Here is an 18,497-nt window from a genome sequence, read left to right as displayed (position 1 = left end):
AACATGGATGGAGCTAGGGTATAATGCTAAGTGAAATAAGTCAGTCAGAGAAAGACAAATACCATACGACTTCACTCTTATGCTGACTTTAAGAAACAAAACAAGCAAAAAGTCGGGGGCGGGAGGGGCGAGAGACAGACAAACCACGAAATAGCCTCTTAGCTATAGAGAACATACTGATGGTTACCAGAAGGGAGGTGGGTGAGGGGGATGGGTGAAACAGATGATGCGGATTAAGGGATGCACTTGCTCTGATGAGTACCAGGTGTTGTACCGAAGTGTTGAATCACTATATGGTACACCTGAAACTAATATAACACTGTATATTAATTAACTGGAATAAAAATTAAAACCCGTCCTTCAAGTAACATCTTCCATTAAGATACACATGTTTAAAATATAAATGTAGAAGCATATAATAAAAGCCATTTTCTTAAAAAAAATTTTACGGAGCTAGCTGATTCCAAAGTTTACCCTTTTAACAAAGCCTGTGTTGATTAGGTACTCAACAAATGGGCTGAAAGAATGAAATAATCTTTTTGGGGGTTGTTTAGAATAATATATAAAGGACATTACAGAACTGAAATGTTGATATTTAAGCACTCTTCTTCTGTTTATAATAATCGTATGATCTTTTAGAGTAAGAACCAGAAATTGGTTTTGTTTATTGCATTCTTCCTAGTGACTAATATAATTCATGTTATGGACATGAAGTCACTACACTTGTAAATGACGGACAAAATTCTCAATGCTGGCAGATAAGCCTGCTGGGAATATACGAGGAAAACACAAGCTTACAAAGCCCAGGGATATTACTGGACGTGTGCTGGCACACAAAGCAGTACTGACTGAAACTCTGCATTTACTTTTGCTGCTAGGTTGCCTGCAGAAATAAAAGTGTGAGCATTGAAGCATCTGACATGTGGATGACAACCTCTGTGAGAAGATAAAAAGTAGGCATGACAAGACTCAAATGGATGGGAATCCACCCAATCATCAGTGGTATAAACAGTAAAAATACTTACCTCTTTTTACCTCCCACAGTGACGGGTACCAGTATATTATTTTCGATGCCCTGACATTTAACTTTATTTTGCTGAAAACATTTTCGGGTCTTCTAAATTTCAAAATGGTTTATGTTAACCCATCTGGGTGGGATTCAATCAGATATTCAGTCTGTAGAATATTATGTTTATCTTTCTTGCAAAATATTGTCTCAGTTTTAAAAGAAAAAGTTCAACTAAAGAAAAAGTTCAAACTACAGAAAGCAGAACAGAAACGATCGAGTGTAACGACATGCTCAAGGACAGATTTTATCCATACATTAAGATCCAAGGAGTATTTTCTAGCCTACTTCAGGTATTTAAAAACCTAAGCCTAGTAATGGGCAGAAACATTAAGCTCCTAGAAAAGTGAAGCATTTAATAAGAGGGCCCATAGCTATCAAAAGTTACAGTCTTGGGGCGCCTGGGTGGCTCAGTGGATTAGGCCGCTGCCTTCGGCTCAGGTCATGATCTCAGGGTCCTGAGATCGAGCCCCACGTTGGGCTCTCTGCTCCGCAGGGAGCCTGCTTCCTCCTCTCTCTCTGCCTGCTTCTCTGCCTACTTGTGATCTCTCTCTCTGTGTCAAATAAAATAAAATCTTTAAAAAAAAAAAAAGTTACAGTCTTAAGAAAATGCAAAAGATTTAATTACTCTATTTTTAAATTAAAATACTTTTGTTTTAAAAAAATGCTTTTCCTAAATTTTGACAAGATTCTACTATCAACCATCCAGGCCAACTACCAAATGATCAAAAGAGATTTTTAAGGAACCACATATTACAAATGAGTATGCATCACATAGTCCTATATTTATGAACATATTGCATGCCAAAGCTTTTTGGAAACTTGGTTTAGAACTCAGAAAACATTTAAGGAAAAAAAAAAAAGTGCTGAAAGGATGGCTGGCTCCCGAGGTAGAAGCTTATTTAGTGAATAATACAATTTAAATTTAGTACCCATTATTTCACCACCATAGAAAAATTATGCTAAAATCCAACTGGGAAAGCTAGAGGCTAAGCCAGTATCTCTTTCACAGACCCTTTAATCTTGAGAATAGAATATCCTTTTTGCCATCCCTAACCTGCTGGCGATGGTGGTGGGAGGTGAGGGCAAAATCTTTCCAAAGATAACTTTTAAGGCCCCAGGAAGGGATTCTCTTCCTTTTTCCTATCTTCACCCATGTTATTCAATAGAAAGAAAGGACTCTGAACAAAAACCAGAAAAATCAGAAAATACAAAAATATACCTCTTTATTATATCTGCAATTTCTTGAAAAAGTGCCTTCTCATCAGGTGCATACGTAACTTCTAGTCCTGTAATTCCAGATCTAATCAGTAATGGGGTCTGATACCTGATATCTAAGAAACAAGCAAAATGTTTATTACATGTAACTGTGTAAGTAACATAATGTCTTATTTTTGAGTGAAATTATGCTACTGAAATACTTCAAATTAAGAGTGTTCCCCAAAGTAAATACTTCATTAACTCAATTTCTTGAAAACTTTCTTAAAGGTTTTCTAGTTTAATATGCAACTGAAAAGTCAAATTTCACTTTTTCAGTTATTTTCTTGAAAAGTCTATATTTACCAAACGCCTCAAGTAATAACATCTCCCCCAAAAAGAAATTTTATTACTTTGCTTCTATCTTTACTCTTCCTATGGAAAGAGCTTTGCTTAGTAGAGAGTATTTTAATAAATGGTATGTTGAGTTTTAAGGAACTATGTGTTATAAAAGAGTATGTACTATATCTTCCTGTATTTATGAAGAGATTGCATGCCAAAGCTTTCTGGAAACATTGGTTTAGAACTCAGAAAACATTTCATTTAAAAGAAAAGTTTATAACTACTTCTCAACGAAAAAAAAAAAAAAAAAAAAAGCCCTGACTTGCAGTGCTTACCTATTTCCATAATGTAAAGACTCCCCACCATGGCTGATTTCAAACTACCAATATGACATCAACTAGTTCAAAAAATTCATAAAAATTTAACGACTGGCTTGTGAATTAGTAAAAGTCAACTCAAGCACACCACTGATTAGACTGAAAATTCCTATATGGTTTTGTTCTGTGCTAAGACTTCCTCCTCAGTGGACTGAATTCACGTATTACTATTCAAAACTGCAGAACACTTGATAGTGTATAAAATGCCTTTATGTGGTATACTCTGTGAAGAATGTCTAAACCAAAAATGTGTATATTTAGGAAGAGATATAAACAAAATTGGAATGTATCTTTAAAGTCTCTTATAATCCATTAACTTACCCTAGTAACTTCTTAAAAGAGAAAAACACAACTATTAGCAGCAAAATACTAGCAATTCATGCATAAGTTTGTCCACCCAACCTAAACATAATCATTTTAATTCAGTATTAGCAATTACTATTTTATAAAATATTCAGAACAAATTAGATATGTTAATGGCAAATTTTATTAATAGATTTCTATTAAGTGCTTCTGACTCTGGACAATAAATCAAGTAAGACTAATGAATCCAGGACAAAGCTATACAGAATACTTCCTACTCCTACTTCAGTACACATTTTAAAAAGGAGTTCCTGATACTTGCTTGGTTTAGATCTCTAGCACAGAAACTGTCCCATTAAAAGGTTCATCCTAGGGTGGGTAGGTATAAAATTACTAAAAATGAACAATACCTTGGCTGGAGACTGTCTTGTCTTTGTCAATCACTATGACACCTGTGAGTTCTGTTTTGTCTGTATCCGGCAGTGGAGTGTCAGATGAGATGCAGTAAAACAGAGCACAGATTGGATCAAATTCAGGATCTGGTTCTAAGTCTCGTCTAGTTCGAGCATGTAACTCCACACTGATTAGGGTAAGATTCTGTATCTACAAAAGGAAATAAAAATGATGATTTTAGACAACTTTTTGAGACATGTTGAAAGAAATGTTTCACTAAGACTCCAAAGAAATATGTGTAAAATTATGGGAAAAAATGGCCATAAAGGACACAATCACAATCTAATACTCCACAGATTAAGACTAAAGATTTTTACTTCCAAGATTAGATTGAATCAATTCATGTTTTTATTTTAAAAAAACTGGTTGTGATATAATTTCTCAGTGACAATATATACTTAAAATGATTTCTCTAAAATACATGCAGTACCTCTCAAGTTTCTCAAATGTTGAGAAAGAGAATGACTAGCCCAAGTGCTTGTATTTTGAGTCAAAATCTGTTACTTTGTACCTTCTACCCAGTTAACTATGGTTTCACCTCTAGTTTACACTAAAAAGAAAGGTGTATTTTATTTTGAAATTCCTATTAATTCTCTACTACCACAATTTACTTCCGTATGTACTAGGTAAGTTTTTTTTTTTTTTAAAGATTTTATTTATTTGACAGAGAGAGATTACAAGTAGTCAGAGAGACAGGCAGAGAGAGGGTGAAGCAGGCTCCCCGCTGAGCAGAGAGCCCGATGCTGGGACTCGATCCCAGGACACGAGACCATGACCTGAGGCTTAACCCACTGAGCTACCCAGGCGCCCCTAGGTAAGTTTTTAATTATAGTTTTTCCTGAAAAAATATTGTAAGAATTATATGCCATCAACTACACAATAGATTTTTGCCCATGTATATTTTCTCTTTAACATATATGCAAAAAAGTAGTATTTTGTTTTTTGCACTTATATTCCTATGCTTATAAAAACTCTGAACTGTAATTCTTAGTTCTCTTCTTAAAAACCAAGACAAAATAAGTAGAAACTTTAGGTAAAAAAATAAAACATAGGTTGGATTCATGATTACAGCCATGGAATTATAGCCATCACCGCACCAATAATGTACATATATGTGGCAATGGAAAAGAGGAGACTACTCTTACAGTATTGGTAATTATTAAAATCATACAAATTTAATGAAGGACTGTGTTCGGTATTTATTTTGCATGAAGAAATGTAAATACAAGGCTCTCCCTTGTGGTGGATGCCGAATTTGGTAGACCTCTTTGAAGGACAATTTAGAAATATCTATCAAAATTAAAAATAGACATATCCTTTGATCTAGCAATTCTATTCCTGAAATATATCCTGCAGATATACTCACATGTGTCAATATTTATGTATGAGGATGTTCGTTAAAAATTATATTTCCAGTCTTTTACAGCTCATAAAAGACTAAAAACATAAATGTTTATCAGTTGGTGACTGGTTACATAAATTATGTGACATCCCATAAAGGCTACATATAATAAATACTCTGTAAGTTTTACAATTTTCAAAAGAACGAACCAGATCTAAATGTCCTAATATGGAAAGATCACCAAAATACACTGAAAAGTGGAACCAGTGAGTGTAGTATGTGTTTATGTATGTAAAAATGTTAAAGCACATGCACAGAAAATTTCTGCAAAGAGACATAAAAATAAAGAACTGCTTATACTGTCTTTGGGGAAGGACACTGTTTAGAGTGTGATGTGGGAGGTAAGCTTAATTTTCACTGTAAATCTTTTTGTCCTGCATGCATTAGTAAGTTTGTAATTACTTTTTAAAATGTAAAGAACATTAATTATACATATATAAAACACAATAAAACAAATATCCACAAATCTACTATTTTCTTTGAATATATACTGCTGTTTCTAAATACTAAAAACATCAAACTAAGTAAAATGGGGAGCAAAGGGAAAGAACTTCTACTTTTAAATGTATGCTCTTCAGGCTTGATTTTTTTAGACAATAATCACATATTAATTTGGCAAGTTAAAAAATCTAAACTGGGAAACCTCTCCCTAAACTCAAACCAAACCAAACCAAACCAACAACAACAAAAACAGTTTATTTAGGAAAGGATGAAAAAGCGGACTATGAAGAAGACTGAAGACAATTTCACATCAAAAGATTTGTGGAGGTTTTCTTATTTAGTAGGCCAAACTGCACATTCAAATTTTGCCATTCTATTCCTTGATATACAATGCACTACTGATCTTAGGGGCATTTTTTTAAGCAAACATGAAATCAAGAGATGGAGAGATTTACTGAGTGTGACTAAGAAAGAGGTGGTGACAAAGGAGGATGAGGATTATAACCCTTCTCTTCTGTACAGAGAATGTATATGCAGAAGAGAGGGAAATTAGTGCAGCATAATAGAACACACAGGAAAAAAAGCTATGGACACAATTCCCTAGAAAAAGGAATGGCATATATACTGTAGATTTTTTTTCTCAATCCCAATGTGACCACCAGGTGGCAGTTTGGAGTACATATTGAGATGAAAGCCTGCTTACGGAAGAAGCTGTGAGCAACCTACCATAACTTCTAAGTGATTTTAACTTCGAGGGTTCATGATTCTGCAGTGGGGTTATGGAGAAATAACGTAAGACCATAAGGGGAATAATCCTTCAAATAATTAAAGGATAATCATATGTAATGAGTCTTTTCTAAGGTCTATGAAATTTGCTTTAATAAATATTTTTAATCACATATTTTTTTCCCTAATTTTGGGTCTGTACTTCATAAGATATGTACTTCTGAGCTTATTACTTAATTTATCTAGGCTTCGAGGGATATGGTACAGGGCCAAGTAGGTTTAAAGCAGGAACTAAATGCTGTTGAAAATAGCAATATTCAAGTAATAGGGAATTAGACTATGCTCCAATTTCTAAAAAAGTACAAATCTTAGCTCCAATTTAGGTGAAAATGAGGACAACATTTGAATTTTTCTTAGACTATGCTCATCTATCCTTAGAACAGTTTAAGACAGAATTGACTTGAGAACAAATATACAAAAATAAAAAATCAAAGTTTGTGCTCTAGGGGCAAAGACAAAACAACTGTTCAATAGAAATATGAAAGTCATGTGTAATTTTAAATTTTCTAGTAGTTACATTAAAAAAAGTAAAAATAGGCTAATTGAAAAATATTTTCATTTAATACATCTAAAATATCACCCTTTCAACATGTAATCAATATAAAACATTACTAATGTGATATTTTACATTCTTTGTTCCTATTAAGTCTTTAAAATCTGTGTGCATTTACATTTACAGCACATTTCAATGCTGATGTTAAATTTTTATACAGAAATACTGGGTCTGTATTATTGTAAAATTTACAATTGAAAAAGTAGTTTTAAATACCTCAGTTGTTCCAAACATACTTAACCATTTTCTAACAAAGGAGTCAAGTATCAGTTTTTAAATCTAAATTATGTACAATTAAATGAAATTTAGAATTCACTTCCTAGATGGATAAGGCAAATTTTAAATTTTCGATAGCCACATTGTTAGTGGTGGCCAGCACAGGTATGTAAACAATGAAAATATACTCTAATTTCCACCTTAATGACTGCCAGAGATATGCTCTGAGTTGCATTTTCTTTAATACAGATAAATTTTCTTTATTTTTTAGTATGTCCCATGATTGACGTACATATTTATAAGATTGCTGCCTACCCTTTGGCATATGGTCTGTGCTGTGAAGGTAACAATAGAATCGTAGCAATGAATTAGTAAGCACTGAGTCACTGAACCAAACAAGTAGAAAATACAAATAAATATCTCATTTAGGATAAAACATCTTAGTATAACAATCCCAGAATAACATAAAGAATAGTTATAAAGGCTTTTCTAATTTTAGCTTCTATAAACCAAATTTCAGCTACAAGATTTGTGAGAATTGTGAAGTCACAAAGCAGTATCAATAACTGATGGCTACTTCAAAGGTTTCTCAAAAAAAAAAAAAAAAAAAACAAACCAAAAACTAAAAACCCAAAAATATTTCTCTATTTTATATAAATATATAAACTAATAACAAAATGAAGATTAACAGGCACAGAATTCAATGTATTCCACCCTCAGTAAGAGATGTCCATACTTGTCCACAGAATAAAACATGAGAGGTTAAATAGTGTATGTGTCCTTACTGTTGCAATTTTACCTCATGTAAAGCTTTTGCCTCCTGTAAGTTTTGTACGCTGACTTTGAAACCGTAAGTATTGTTTAAAGATGGTCCGTCAATCTGAGAAGTTTCTTTCTTTGGGGTATTTACTGCTGCAAATTGATTCTATTAAAAAAAAACAACAACAACACATAGCCAGAAAAAGATAAATAAGCAATCGTTTTCTTTTTTTTGATCACTTATTCCTACTTAGATAATCTGCTTTATGTGTTTAGTAATACATGATAAACTAGTACCATCTCTTCAGACCCAAGAAGAAACTAGTTAATATTTTATTAAGATTCTTTTCATGCTAGTAATTCAAGGTATCAGAACTGGGTATACGTAGAAATATCTGATATAATCTGTAAGCAAACCAAATGTCGATCTTTAGTTTATAAACCCCAAGTAATGAAAATAAGTCTTGTTGGAGAGCTGACATTTACACCACATGGACATTTATCTTGACCTTTCTTGGAAGTATAGCAAACAAGCAGGCAATGTATGTGCAACCAGGTTGATAAAGTTTCTATAAGATTTGAAAATGTGGGTCTGTATTTTACTCTAATACAACATGTGTCTGAAAGATGAATGAAAATGTAAATCATCTTGAAGGGTTTAGAAAAAATAGAATCTATTTTTTAAAAATATTTTTTCTAATTTCCAGATCCATTAACCATTCCCCACAATGTTGATTTATGCTCACAAAACATTTGTACTTATTCTTTAATAGCTTGTAATTCAACAATACTGATTTAAAAATGAAAGCTTTTAAAAAAGTATTTAGTTTTAAAATAGAAATGCTAAAACATATTTTATGTGGTTAATATTAATGAGATGTAACCAATATGGAAATGATTTCTATTATCTATTTTTAAGGATACATGTCTAATGTATACCTTTTTTAACATAATCATATATTTCTAAGTATTACTATATTTTTAGTATTTGAATAAAGATACTTAAGATTTTTTAGTTTCAGGAGTAAATAATGTTGCTTTCCTTTACTACTTAGTAAAATGAACTGAAAAAAATCAATGTTATAGTTGAGAAAAAAGTAATAAACCAAGAAAAAGGATATATTTTTGGTGGGATCAAAAATCACTTACTTGAGCTCTGCTGTCATTGGATTGTTCTGATTTTGCCAGTAATCAGTTAATGTATTTGTATCCTCATAATCCACATTTTGGCTATCATATTCACTTTCTCTGTAATATTTGTATTTACATATAAGAATCTTTTAGATCCCAACAACAAAAAAAAACTAAAAAAATTAGGCAATTTCTTGTTGTCTCAAAGATATGTAAATAAAATGATGCAAAAATATAATAAAATTTTTAAAAATTGAGACACGAAATTATCAATTATCTAACTGAAATCTAAGAATGGATCTTCCACTGAACAATAAGTATGTTTAGCGTAGTTACCTTCGCTGGTGTTAAGAGTACTCTTCCAAGAGTGTCAGTATTACTTCCTTTCTTATGACTCAATTTCTGGGTTTTTGGTTCTGTAGAAAGAAATGTCATATTTAACATCAAAATTGTACATCAAAATTACCTTTAATTTTTGTTATCCCAAACTCCTGAGTACCATTTGTGAGTACCGTTCTATTGTCCTATTAATTCCCCCCAAAGACTTCATAATTTAAAAATAAAACTAATTCAAACTTCTGATCCCCACTAAAATAACTTTAAAATTCTGTATTTTTAAATAAAAACATTTTTATTTTAATTATTGAGTTTTATACCTCAGCCATATCCTAGGCAATCATTTAATTTATTAATTCATTTATTTATATATTCATCAAGTATTTATGATGAGGAAAAAATAGAGTCTCTTCCCTCACAGGGTCTACAGTGAGAATAAGATACTCATCAAATGCAAAATAAAATTATAACTGGGGTAAGTATGACAAAGGGGAATATAACTAGGATTTTTATTAGGGAGATCAGGGCTTTTTTGTGCTAAAATCAGAAGAAAGAGTAGTAATTAACTAGGAACTGAGTAAGAATTTTTCCTGATTACCAAGTAAAAGAAGCAGAAATTACTGTGGGTGGAAAGAAGGCTAGGATAGACATCCAGGTGAAATGATGACAGCTTGGCCTAAGGTTGTGGTGGTAGAGGTAGAGAAAACAATGGAGAGATTTGGGTAATTTGGGAAACAAAAAAGTGACAGGACTTGGCTGGTAATAGACTAGAGAGGATGGGGGATAAGGGAATCAGGTGGGTGTTACAAATAAATCCCATGTTTCTGAGTTGTGTAATTCAGTGACAGAGAGATGGTTGTACTATTCACTTAAGTAAGGAAAACCAAAAAAGAACCACAGGGGCTTTTAACGTGTGGGCATGTATGTTTGTGTGTATGAGTACACCGGATGACTGGTGGCAAATGTATACTGTGAGATCATAAATTGAGTTTTAAAAACATTGACATTATGGGGTGCCAGAGTGGTTCAGTCAGTTGAGTGTCAGCCTTGCTTTTGGCTTAGGTTTTGATCTCAGGGTCGAGGGATCAAGCCCCACACTGGATTCCGTGCTGGGTGTGGAGCCTGTTTAGGATCTCTTTCCTCCTTTCTCCCCTCCCCCATCGAAGAAGAAGAAGAAGAAAGAAGAAGAAAGAAGAAAGAAGGAAGAAGGAAGAAGGAAGAAGAAGAAGAAGAAGAAGAAGAAAAAGAAGAAGAAAGAAGAAAGAAGAAGAAAGAAGAAGAAGAAAGAAGAAAAAGAAAGAAGAAGAAGAAGAAGAAGAAGAAGAAGAAGAAGAAGAAGAAGAAGAAGAAGAAGAAGAAGAAGGAGAAGAAGGAGAAGGAGGAGAAGGAGGAGAAGGAGGAGAAGGAGGAGAAGGCGGAGGAGGAGAAGGAGAAGAAGGAGGAGAAGAAGGAGAAGAAGGAGGAGAAGAAGGAGAAGAAGAAAAAAAATACTGACCTTGTGATGCTTTTGAGCATTCAAATAGAAATGCCAAATAGACAGCTAGATTGGAGGTTAAGAGAGTTCTGAACTGGAAATTTAAATCTGTAAGTTATCTGTAGTAATCCTGTGGGTAAGAACTCACTTATTTAGGGAGAAAATACTAAGTAAAGCTTCAAAGGAAAGCAAGTAGGCAGACACATAGGAGTAGGAGAAAAGCCAAGGGGACTAATAGCTCCAAGAAGGAAGGTATGGTCGATAGAACAATGGCTGTTTAAAGAGGGCACATGATAGAACACCAAGAAAACATATACTGGCTTTAGCTACATGAAACTTTTTGAAAATCTTTAGAAGAGCCATACTAGTGGAATGATGGGGGCAGAATTGAATGTTGAGTGGGCTAAGAAATGAGTAGGAAGTGAAGAAATGGGAGTTGTCAAATTATAGAAAACTTTTAAGAAATCTGGCTTTGAAGAACAGGAAAAAAAACAGAAGCTGCAGGTATAAGGTCAAGGCAGGTTTTGGTTTTCTTTATCTTAAAGGGTGGGAAAGAGTTGGGTATATGTTAAAGCCAGTGGGAAAAATCAAGTTGAGAAAAAGGAAGGCTTCTGAGAGGGCTCCTATATTTCACCCAGCAAGCAAAAGAACATATGATGGAAGCATCTATAAATAGATTTCAGGGCAGAAAGATAAGGTTTCCATGTGATAATTGATGACTTTATAGGACATGATAAAATAATACTAATAACTTCTCATTGGTGGAGTTAAAATTTCATTTAAAAAGCTGTGATTTTCAGGTCTAAACTGGTACCAAAAGATTGGGATCATTCCCCATATATTTTCAGACTTCAATGCTTTGAAACGTGAACCCAATCACAAGAGGAAATTTGGAAAGAACACAAATACATGGAGGTTAAAGAGCATACTACTTAAGAATGAATGGGTCAACCAGGAAATTAAAGAATTTTTAAAAATTCATGGAAACAAATAAAAATGAAAACACAACTGTTCAAAACCTTTGGGATGGAGCAAAGGTGGTCCTAAGAGAAAAATATATAGCAATACAAGCCTTTCTCAAGAAACAAGAAAGGTCACAAGTATACAATCTAACCCTATACAAAGGAGCTGGAGAAAGAACAGCAAGTAAAGCCTAAATACAGCAAGATATAGAGAAGAGAATTTATAAAGATCAGAGCAGAAATCCATGAAATAAAAACCAAAAGAACAGTAGAACAAATCAATGAAACTAGGAGCTGGTTCTTTGAAAGAATTAGTAAGATTGATGAACCCCTGGCCAGACTTATCAAAAAGAAGAGAAAGGATCCAAATTAATAAAATCATGAATGAAAGAAGAGAGATCACAACCAACACCAAATAAATACGAACAATTATAAGAACATATTATGAGCAACTACATGCCAATAAATTAGGCAATCTGGAAGAAATAGATGTATTCCTAGATACATATCAACTACCAAAACTGAAATAGAAAGAAACAGAAAACCTGAACAGACCCATAACCAGCAAGGAAATTGAAGCAGTAATCAAAAATCTCCCAGGAAACTAGGGTCTAGGACCAGATGGCTTCCCAGGGGAATCCTACCAAACATTTGAAGAATTCATACCTATTCTTCTGAAACTATTTCAAAAAATAGAAATGGAAGGAAAACTTCCAAACTCTTTCTATGAGGCCAGCATTATTACCTTGATCCCCAAACTAGACAAAGACCCCACCAAAAAGACCAACATTCCTGATTAACATGGATGCAAAAATTCTCACCAAGATACTAGCCAATAGGATCCAATGGTACATTAAAAGGATTATTCACCACAACCAAGTGGGACTTACCCCTGGGCTGCAAGGGTGGTTTAACATTCGTAAATCAATGTAATACACTACATTAATAAAAGAAAGAACAAGAACCATATGATACTCTCAGTAGCTGCAGAAAAAGCATCTGAAGTATAGCATCCTTTCTTGATTAAAACTCTTCACAGTGTAGGGGTAAAGAGTACATACCTCAATATCATAAAAGCCATATATGAAAAGTCCAGAGCAAATTATCATTCTCAGTGGGGGGAAAACTGAGAGCTTTCCCCCTAAGGTCAGGAACATGACAAGGATGTCCACTATCACGACTGTTCAACACAGTACTAGTGCCCTAGCCTCAGCAATCAGCAAACAAAAAGAATTAAAGGCATCTGAATCTGCAAAGAAGAAATCAAACTCTCACTCTTTGCAGATGATATAACACTCTGTGTAAAACCCAAAAGACTCCACCCCAAAATTGCTAGAATTCATATAGAATTCAGCAATGCACAGAAATCAATTGCATTTCTATACACTAACAAGACCCCAACCGTAAGATATGTAGAAATAAATCGAACCAAAGAGGCAAAGGATCTGTACTCAGAAAACTGTAGAACACTCATGAAAGAAGCAGAGGAAGACCCAAAGAAATGGAAAAATGTTCCATGCTCATTGATTGGAAGAACAAATATTGTTGAAATGTCTATGCTATCTAAAGCCATCCATACATCCGATGAAACCTCTATCAAAATACCATCAGCTTTTTTTTTTTTTTTTTTTTTTTTTTTCACAGAAATGGGACAAATAATCCTAAAATTTGTATGGAACCAGAAAAGACCCCAAATACCCAGAATGATGTTGAGAAAGGAAAAAAGCTGGTAGCATCAAAATTCCTGACTTCAAGCTCTATTACAAAGTTGTAATCATCAAGACAGTATGGTACTAGCACAAAAACAGACTCGTGCATCAGTGGAACAGAATACAGAACCCTGAAATGGAACCTCAACTCTATAGTCAACTAATCTTCCACAAAACAGTAAAGAGTTTTTCCAATGGAAAAAAACAGTGAGGAGTTTTTCCAATGGAAAAAAAGACAATCTCTTCAACAAATGGTGTTGAGAAAATTGGACAACCACATACAGAAGAATGAAACTGGACCATTTCCTTACACCACACACCAAAATAGATTCAAAATGGATGAAAGACCTAAATGTGAGACAAGAATCCATCAAAATCCTAGAGGACAACACAGGCAGCAACCTGTGACCTCGGCCACAGCCACTTCTTGCTAGACATGTCTCCAAAGGCAAGGGAAACAAAGGCAAAAATGAACTACTAGGACTTCATCAAGATAAAAAGTTTTTGCACAGCAAAGGATACAGCCAACAAAACCAAAAGATAACTGACAGAATGGAAGAAGATATTTGCAAATGTCTTATCAGATAAAGGATTAGTATCTGAAATCTATAAAGAACTTACCAAACTTAACACCCAAAGAACAAATGTTCCAATCAAGGAATGGGCAGAAGACACAGACATTTCTCCAAAGACGACATACAAATGGTCAACAGACACATAAAATATGCTCAATGTCACTTGGCACCAGGGAAATACAAATCAAAACCATAATGAGACAGCACCTCACACCAGTCAGAATGGCTAAAATTCACTACGCAGGAAATGACAGTTGCTGGCGAGGATGCAGAGAAAGGAGAATCCTCTTACACTCTTGGTGGGAATGCAAGCTGGTGCAGCCATTCTGGAAAACAGTATGGAGGTTCCTCAAAAAGCTGAACATAAAGCTACCCTATGGCCCAGAAATTGCACTCCTAGGGATTCTGAAGGAGCACCTGCACCCCAATGTTTATAGTAGCTACGCCCACAATAGCCACACTACAGAGAGTCCAGATGTCCACTGACAGATAAATGGATAAAGAAGATATGATACACGCGCGCACACACACACACACACACACACACACACAGGGGAATATTATGCAGCCATCAAAAACAGAAATCTTGCCATTTGCAATGACACGGATGGAACTAAAGGGTATTATGCTAAGTGAAATAAGTCGATCAGAAAGACAATTACCATATGATCTCACTCATGATGCAGAATTTAAGAAGCAAAACAGAGGATCATAGGGGAAGGGAGGGAAAAATAAAACAAGATGAAATCAGAGAGGGAGACAAGCCATAAGAGACTCTTTAATCATGGGAAACAAACTGAGGATTGCTGAATGGAAGAGGGGTGATGGGATGGAGTAATAGAGTGATGGACATTAAGGAGGGCACATGATATAATGAGCACTGGGTATTATATAAGACTGACGAGTCACTGAACTCTACCTCTGAAACTAATACACTATATGTTAATTTAAATTTAAAAACCATTTAAAAAATCTCATAGAAAAGCTCTGAATTTCATTACATAGTCTAATGTTTTCGTTTCTACATCTTTGAAAAAGAACTTTCAAGTATTTCTGTTATTTGTAAACTCACCTGTTGATAAAGGGCTCAGGCTACTTGCTTCAGGAAGCCTTTCCAGAAGTTTTCTCTGTACAATTGGTGTACTGTGAAGGCAGAGTGGATCACATATTCCAGTCCTTGCCCTAACATTAATTGGAGATATCGCTAGAGGCTCCAGAGGCTCACTGCAGGGGCTTTTCTGTATACCATCTTTTACTGGTTTTAAGATATTCTCATTCAGGGAATGTAGTTCCTCTACTGGTGATGTGGGTCTCTCATCTCCATTTAAAGTTTTAGAATCTGGGGATGTTGCCTGTTGCCAAGGCGGAATTACTGGAGAATCAGGGGAGCTATAACTAACATAGTAGTCATCATCATCATCATCTTCAACTTTCTCAGCATCATTTGTGGAAGCAACTGGTGGCAGTGCCTGGTTTTCACTTACAGTTCGACTACAACCCGTAGCTGGTGCTTGTAAAGCAATCTGAGCGTTATCAACATCTTCCTTGGTATGTGCTGCAGTGGGGAGTGTATGTGGAGCTGTACTCATTTTTGGAGGCACTACAGGTTTGTCATCTGGGTTAACTGAAGAGCTGAAGTTCTCACCAGATTTTACAACTCCAGTTGGCTCAGTTTTAGACAGTTTCTTGGAACGTTCATACTCTTCTTTGGCTTGAAGCCATGCTTGAACCAGTTGTCGACTCGGGGCACATTTGCAAGGCATAATCACAATTTTTTTATCTTCAACCATGTTATAGCTATTACTTGACCCTTTATTGACCACTGCCTGGCCATTGCGAAGGGGTGACGTTGGTCTTGGATTCTGAGTCATTGCTGAGAATGCTGTTTTCCACAGACGAAGTCCTTCCAATGAAAAGTCTCCCTCAAACTCAGCCAGATCATTTGGAAGTCGAGTTTCTACCATGAGAAGCCGTCCACCGATCTCCCTATAAACAAAATATTTTAGAACAACTGTTTTGTCTCAAAGAGCAATTACCAAAATATTTAGCTCCCTATCCTAAAGATTTTTTTGAAGTTTCTTTTGAATTCTTAAAAATGCACATTTCTTCCCTTTCTGTGCCCTCTCCCTACATATTTAATGCAGGTACACTCTTTCTAGTCTTAACATGTTTTCCTTCACAGGTATATGCTACTAAATTAATTTCCTTTGAAAGGAATCATCAATACCAGGAAAGAAGGTATTTTTTTTTAAGTGCCCCATGAAGCCTCCTTTTCTCCAAGGAGATGGCACCAACTGATCATATTCCTTTCCTCTACTCAAATAACTCTCCACCGTCACCACATATGAATAAAAAGAATGGAATAATTTTATCATTAGCGATCATCTCCCTGGATCTTACCTACAGCCTCTCTAGACATTCTCTAGTAGCTAGACTAGTTTAGCAAAACCAGTCAGTTCAAACATATCTTTGTACTTCCCCAAGTCCTTCCAAACATTAAAAAAATCACACACAATTGAGATAAATTACCATATTCTTACTCCCCTTTACATGGTAAGGCTTAACACTAACATTAAGAACTTTACGTTGGCAGAGGCCATAGAATACATAGCATAAATGCTGATAATGTATGTGTATGTGGGGAATCACTATTTAAAGGTAGCCTCATTTATTTTTCAATAGTTGGAAATATCAAGTTAAACTTCTTTCTCTAACATATATCCACTGATACTATCTCTGTCTTTTGCCACCAGAAAATCTACTTTTTCTTCCTTAAGGTATCTCTTTCCTGGATATGAAGGTAAGTTCTTAGTTTTTCCAGTTACTTTTTCTAGGGCATGATTTCCCAAATATCCTGGTCATTCTCTACATAAAACTCAATGAACTGGATTCATGTTTTCTGATTTGGAGCTGAAGGATTACCACAGGTGCTTTTCCCCTTTACGTGGAAAGACTTTGGCCCTAAATAGTTAACTCTGTAACCACCTCCCAGCTATAGGAAGATCAGAAGAAAGATTATCGCTACCGAAGAAAATGAGTACATGTGTTATGTGACATAGTCAACTCTAATATTAATGATACAGAGATCACAATGAAATAAAAAATAAAAACTGGTGAGGTATGGTAAATTCAGCTCTCTTGAATATGTCAACAGCGTGGTTATTGCTACAACTCATGTCATAATATACATCAAGAGTCTTCCATTTTTTAGTAATCCTACTTCTACGACTATATGGAAAAACCCAAAATCAAGATGTGCTTCATGAAGAAAACAATAATCACATAATTATCTACAGTGGCAGAACAGGGAACAAACTTTCTGTTCAATAAAATATACATATGATAGGATTATCATGTAGTCATTAAAATGATGTTTCCAGAAACTCATAATTTGGAAAATGTTTATAATATTAGGTGAAAAAAATCTGTATGCAATACTGTGACTATAGTAGGATCACATTTCATAAAACAAAACAAAATAAAAACTATACATTTAAAAAATCTAAAATAAAATAACCACATTAGGGCACCTGGGTGGCTCAGTTGGCTAAGCAACTGCCTTCGGCTCAGGTCATGGTCCCAGAGTCCTGGGATTGAGTCCCACATCGGGCTCCCAGATCTATGGGGAGTCTGCTTCTCCCTCTGTCCTCCCCTCTCATGCTCTCTCTCACTCTGTCTCTCTCTCTCAAAATAAATAAATAAAAATCTTAAAAAACAAACAACCAGACGAACAACAACAAAAAAAACCACATTAAAATACTGAGTGGCTGTCAATGGGTAGAGAAATTGTGGGACTTTTATTCTCTTATACCTCCTAAATTTACTATAGTGAATAGTATTATATTAAAAATTGTTTTTCAAAAATAATGACTATCGTCCTTTTATTTCAGCTGCATGACAAGTCTCAAAGCTGCACAGTAACTAACAGCAACAGAGTTAATGACTAACACATGGTAAGGTAACTGAGAATTAAAAATTAGATATGCAAGGCTTGAGACGGAAAAAAATAGTTCAATTAAAAAAATATAATCACTACTGATAAAAGCCAAAGCCCCCCAAATAATGGAAACTAATGCTCAAGGAACAGACGTTCACATATTCTGGCAGTGAAATAAAAGAAAGAGTCCCATTTGTGTTAAAAGACCACACATAAGTACTAAGCAAAATAAAACAAAACTGTAGAACTGCGTATTAGGAAGGCTGGGGAAGAAATTTTCTGTCTTCCACTTCTAATCTTTAGAGGAGGAAACTTTTAACCTGTATTTCTGATCACTTTTTCTCAAACCCTTCTTAAATAGACTCCTGCAGGATTATTGCTGATCTGCTGGGTAAAATCCTGGTATTCACTGTGTCTTTTTTACTGGGGTCAAGAACACAGTGCTGCTGAAGGTTACTGTACACACATGGTGTGGCTT

At 34.8% G+C, this 18,497-nt stretch overlaps 1 protein-coding gene across 3 annotated transcripts in view; it reads right to left on the bottom strand.

The window, feature by feature from the left end:
- The window catches only part of REV3L (REV3 like, DNA directed polymerase zeta catalytic subunit), a 183,196-nt gene that overhangs the window by 59,501 nt on the left and 105,198 nt on the right, over positions 1 to 18,497 (bottom strand). For 2 of the 3 annotated variants that reach the window (XM_046005094.1, XM_046005097.1), the window contains exons 14-18: positions 15,155 to 16,068; positions 9,363 to 9,442; positions 7,936 to 8,061; positions 3,696 to 3,888; positions 2,289 to 2,400 (exon numbers count right to left, since the gene is read on the bottom strand). In XM_046005094.1, coding sequence (XP_045861050.1) covers positions 2,289 to 2,400; positions 3,696 to 3,888; positions 7,936 to 8,061; positions 9,363 to 9,442; positions 15,155 to 16,068 — 1,425 coding nt within the window. The remainder of the gene's footprint in view (positions 1 to 2,288; positions 2,401 to 3,695; positions 3,889 to 7,935; positions 8,062 to 9,362; positions 9,443 to 15,154; positions 16,069 to 18,497) is intronic. The other variant, XM_046005096.1, reaches the window with a different exon arrangement.

This window comes from Meles meles, chromosome 5 (genome assembly GCF_922984935.1).
Source record: "Meles meles chromosome 5, mMelMel3.1 paternal haplotype, whole genome shotgun sequence".
NCBI classification, from domain to species: domain Eukaryota; kingdom Metazoa; phylum Chordata; class Mammalia; order Carnivora; family Mustelidae; genus Meles; species Meles meles.
The sequence above is the reverse complement of the archived record's forward strand: the minus strand, read 5'-3'. Positions and strand labels throughout refer to the sequence as shown.